General features: G+C 49.4%; 1 protein-coding gene across 2 annotated transcripts; it reads left to right on the forward strand.

Annotated features, from left to right (window-relative positions):
- The first annotated feature begins 2,578 nt into the window (after positions 1-2,578).
- Positions 2,579-4,649, forward strand: LOC125535178 (nicotianamine synthase-like 5 protein). 2 transcript variants are annotated; one of them, XM_048698222.1, is made up of 2 exons: positions 2,579-2,959; positions 3,562-4,649. In XM_048698222.1, exon 2 carries the CDS (start codon positions 3,607-3,609, stop codon positions 4,465-4,467), a length of 861 nt encoding a protein of 286 aa, XP_048554179.1. In that variant the 5' UTR covers positions 2,579-2,959; positions 3,562-3,606; the 3' UTR covers positions 4,468-4,649. The 2 variants fall into 2 exon arrangements, with proteins under 2 accessions (XP_048554179.1, XP_048554180.1); XM_048698223.1 differs by having other exon boundaries at positions 3,567-4,649.
- Positions 4,650-5,266: the final 617 nt, after the last annotated feature.

Below are 5,266 nucleotides of genomic sequence, written 5' to 3' on the forward strand. Positions count from 1 at the left end.
GGCAAGTAACATACCATGACAAAGGGAACAACGTATGTTGTTATGCGGTTTGACCGATAAAGATCTTCGTAGAATATGTAGGAACCAATATGAGCATCTAGGTTCCGCTATTGATTATTGACCAAAGATGAGTCTCGGTCATGTCTATATAGTTCTCGAACCCGTAGGGTCCGCACGCTTAACGTTTGGTGACGATCGGTATTATGAGTTTATGTGTTTTGATATACCGAAGGCAGTTCGGAGTCCCGGATATGATCACAGACATGACGAGGAGTCTCGAAATGGTCGAGACATAAAGATCGATGTATTGAAAGCCTATGTTTGGACATCGGAATGGTTCCGAATGAGGTCGGACATATACCGGAGTACCGGGAGGTTACCGGAACCCCCGGGAAGTATATGAGCCTTATTGGACCATAGTGAGAGAGAGGAGAAGGGAGCCTAGGAGGGCCCCCCTCCCAAGCCCAATCTGAATTGGGTGGGGGGCCGGCCCTAGGGCTGCAAGAAAAGCTTACGGCTCGTGAGCCGCTCGAGATCGACTCGTTTTTTGACTCAACTCGAGATCGACTCGAAAAGAAACGAGCCGAGTTTGAACATTTTATGTAGCTCGACCGAGAAACGAGTCGATCTTGAGTCAATGTTGGCTCGCTCGATTTTAGCTTGATAGCTCAACAGAATATCATTATGTTAAATGATCATGTCATGTATTAAATGGAAATAAGATAATTTATTACCATATATGTTGTCCATAATTTTTCTCCATTTTATTTACAAAAAATATGAAAACTTAATTAAGTGCAGAGAAGATTTAGGCCTAATTATTGCACGTGGTCGACTATGTGTTAAATATCCTATATTATTAGCAAAGGTTCCCAACATATTCACCTTAGTTTTTTCGTTGTTCATCCATAGATTTATAATTTTTACCATCTCATTTAGCTGGAAACTAGCTCGAGATCGACTCGAGATCGTTAACACGAGTCATGTTCTACAACTCGATCATGAGCTTCGTTTAGTTTGAGCTCGCTCGAATTTTCATATGAGTTGAGCTGAGCCAACTCTAACTCGCTCGAGCTCGACTCGTTTGCAGCCCTAGCCAGCCCCCTTTCCTTCCCTCTCTCTCCCTTCCTTCCTCTCCTAATCCAACTAGGGAGGAGAGGGGGGGGGGGGAATCCTACTCCCGGTAGGAGTAGGACTCCCCTTGGGCGCACCATAGAGGGGCCGGCCCTTCCCCCCTCCATTCCTTTATATACGGGGGAGGGGGGCACCCCATAGACACACAAGTTGATTGTTTAGCCGTGTGCGGTGCCCCCTCCACAGATTTTCACCTCGGTTATATCGTTGCAGTGCTTAGGCGAAGCCCTGCGTCGGTAGCTTCATCATCACTGTCATCACGCCGTCGTGCCGACGAAACTCTTCCTCGACAGTCAGCTGGATCTAGAGTTCGCGAGACGTCACCGAGATGAACGTGTGCAGATCACGGAGGTGTCGTACCTTGGGTGCTAGGACCGGTCGGATCGTGAATACGTAGACTACATCAACCGCGTTGTCATAACGCTTCCGCTTACGGTCTACGAGGGTACGTGGACAACACTCTTCCTCTCTCGTTGCTATGCATCACCTAGATAGATCTTGCGTGTGCGTAGATTTTTTTTGAAATTACTGCGCTCCCCAACAGGTACTACGCATGACAAATCTTCAAAAGTCTTCGCGTCTGTATGGACGAGCGCAGGCCGGTGGTGTTGTTGGACGTCGGTGGTGGCGTCAACAGATGGTCGGACTGGCAAGGATGATGCGGATCTCTCTCATGAAGATGGGTCAGCGATCCGATGATGATGGCGACTTCTAAAACGTGTGCATGGGATGTACGCTTTAGGTCTGCTGCACCGGCTGGGTTCCGATACGTTATGTGAATGGATCGCCGCCGCCGCCGGTTTTAGATATGGGGAGTGAGAGCACTCCGCATTTATCGAGTTTGTAGGTGTGAGTGGTTGCTTCGGATGGCTTGATGTATGTTCTTGTTAGACATTTATTGAATAATTAATAAAGATGGTTGTATGCATCGATTGATGTAGAGGCCGGGAGATTTAGGCCCTGTTTGGTTCGGCTGTGGATTTCTAAAAGCAGCTGTGAAAAATCTGATGTGAAAAAACAGCTGTGGAAAATCTGATGTGAAAAAGATGTAGGTCATTTGACAAACCAGCTGATACAGCTTTTTCAGATTTTGGCCCGCAGCGGAATCAGATTTTGGAAAGCACGTCCTGGACTGCTTTTGCTTTTGGTTCATATTTTGGCACCGGATTTCTGGAATCGGATTCTGCTGGATCCACCCTTTGATTCAGATTCTGCTACGCGGCAGCGGAATCCGTCGATAAAAACTGAATCAAACAGGGCCTTAACATCCTTTTATAAAGAAAGTGCAGTCTTTGATGGAACCTCTCTATGCAACTTACACAGACCCATAGCATGCATATTGGCAAAATTATGCCGGCTGCTGCGGTGGCTGTGGCAAACCATAGCCTAGCCCATCCAGCCCAACTCCTTTCTAGAACAATCCAGCCCAACTCCTGGAATGATAATATTCCCTCAATCAAAAGAAAAAACATACACGATGCGGCTTTCGTCAAGCTCGGTTTCTCGTCTCCCCCATTCCTCTCTCCGGTCTCCAGCCAAAGAAGCCCTCCCGATCTGAACTCCGGCCACCACCTGCAGCGCGAGGGAGCTCCGGACGCCTCCCCGCACCGTCCTCCTTGCTTCGCTTCCCCGCTGCAGGCGGCAGCGTCATCCCGCCGCACCGGCCGGCCCCGACGCAGCCGGTGCCCTCCTCCGCTTCGGGGGCCCGGGAACGTCGCCGTCCTTCCCCCCCACGCCGGAGAGAGACTCGTGCGGCCGAGAGAGGCTGAAGGGGGCTCGCGGTGGAGCGGGAGCAGACGCCGGCCGGCCGGCTGCTACGGACAAGGTCAGTGCCACTGAAACTTTTTTCAGTCCCGCATCGCCAGTTCAGTCGGTTTCCCACCGTCCACTGTCTCTATATTGAGATTCACATAGAGGCTAAGCTTAGACCTACTGGTTTAGACAAAAGAAAATCACATTCAACCTAAGGTAGTAAGGTGTTCCCTGGTGAACTGAATTTCTGGGAACATCAATAGAAAAATGACTGTGCACTCTAATTTGGTAGAGAAAGATCCTAATTTATTTAGTAAAGAACAACTCTATTCTGCCATTTTTCTTCAGATCCTATAGTGACTATTCTACAGAGGTTGGCCCGTAGGCACATGCCAGGGACTAAATTTATCCACCTATCCCCTCATTCCGAATTTAGTATATTGTCAAGTTAGCTACCAAATCATGAGCTGGTCAGCAAGATGCAATGACTCATGTCGGGAATTAGATTTAGAGGCACGAAACAGGCCGTCACGTCTGTGCAAGCATGAAGCGCGCCACGCATACGATTTCCATGCTACATACCACCCCTCACTCTCCAGAGCTCATCAAACTGCTCAATCAATTGCAATTCCATCAGTTCCATCATAGCACTACAGTCTACTCTTTTTTTTGTAGAACAGCACTGCAACATCACCCATACCTGCTTGTCAATCAAGTGACATGGAGGCCGAAAACAGCGAGGTGACTGCTCTGGTCGAGAAGATCACCGGTCTCCACGCCGCCATCTCCAAGCTCCCGTCGCTAAGCCCGTCCCCTCAAGTCGACGCGCTCTTCACCGAGCTGGTCGCGGCGTGCGTCCCGTCTAGCCCGGTGGACGTGACCAAGCTCGGCCCGGAGGCGCAGGAGATGCGGCAGGACCTCATCCGCCTCTGCTCGACCGCCGAGGGGCTGCTCGAGGCGCACTACTCCGACATGCTCACCGCCTTGGACAACCCGCTCGATCACCTCGGCCGCTTCCCTTACTTCGACAACTACATCAACCTGAGCAAGCTCGAGCACGACCTTCTGGCCGGTCACGTGGCGGCCCCGGCCCGCGTGGCGTTCATCGGATCGGGACCGCTGCCGTTCAGCTCGCTCTTCCTCGCGACGTACCACCTGCCGGACACCAGGTTCGACAACTACGACCGGTGCAGCGTGGCCAACGGCCGGGCAACGAAGCTGGTCGGCGCGGCGGACGAGGGCGTGCGTGCACGCATGGCGTTCCACACAGCCGAAGTCGCGGACCTCACGGCTGAGCTCGGCGTGTACGATGTGGTCTTCCTGGCGGCGCTCGTGGGAATGACGTCCGAGGAGAAGGCCAACACCATCGCGCACTTGGGGAAGCACATGGCAGATGGGGCGGTGCTCGTCGCGCGAAGCGCCCACGGGGCGCGAGCGTTCCTGTATCCTGTAGTGGAGCTGGACGATATCGGGCGTGGTGGGTTCCAAGTGCTGGCCGTGCATCACCCTGCAGGCGATGAGGTGTTCAACTCTTTCATTGTTGCACGGAAGGTGAAGAGACCACAAGAAATGAGTGCTTAATTAAGGAAAAAGAGGAACCTGGCTGCCAATTGTGTCTCACATTGATAATAACTGGCTGATAACCCGCACATTGATGCGGGTACTGGTTGCAATATGTTTCAATGAGGTTTGGTTGTATCAAACATGAGTATTTGGCTTAATAATATCAGTATCAAAACTGAACATACAAATGATTTATTGTATTTGCTTATTGTATAGTTTTGTAAAATATTTATTGGACACAAGTAGCGTAGAAGAATGGAAAATCTTTTTCACATGCATGTTTGCGTGCTGTGAGAAATAGATTAATGGGGATCACCTATTTAATTATTTTGGATTTACTGCTCCAATCTCGTTCATTAGATGAGATTGACATGTTATAAGGAGTTTGAAAACCAGTTCAACACCGGGGCTGGATGATTTTTCTGTTGCTTTTTTAAGAAACGCTGGGGGTTAGTTAAGCATCAGATTAAAGAGATGTTGGTTGGGGATGTATGTTGGGAGTAGTTGTTTTACTAAAGTTAACTATGGAGTTTTGAGCATGACCGATTAGGTCAAGGGGGCTACTAATATTAGGCACCCTCTGTTTCTAAATGCAAGATGTTTTTGCAGTTCATTTTGAACTGCCAAAATGTCTTACATTTAGAAACAGAGGTTGTAGAATTTAGAAGGCCCCTAGTCTCTAACTACTTCAGGGGGGCTACAAAAGACACTTGTGTATGTTGTTTTGCTTAAATAGATGCTGTGTCGTCACACTAAAGATTTTCCACCTTATGTACCGAAGCTTTTGCTTTGTTGATTTGCAGGTGATTTGTCGTGG

This window comes from Triticum urartu, chromosome 2 (genome assembly GCF_003073215.2).
Source record: "Triticum urartu cultivar G1812 chromosome 2, Tu2.1, whole genome shotgun sequence".
NCBI lineage: Eukaryota > Viridiplantae > Streptophyta > Magnoliopsida > Poales > Poaceae > Triticum > Triticum urartu.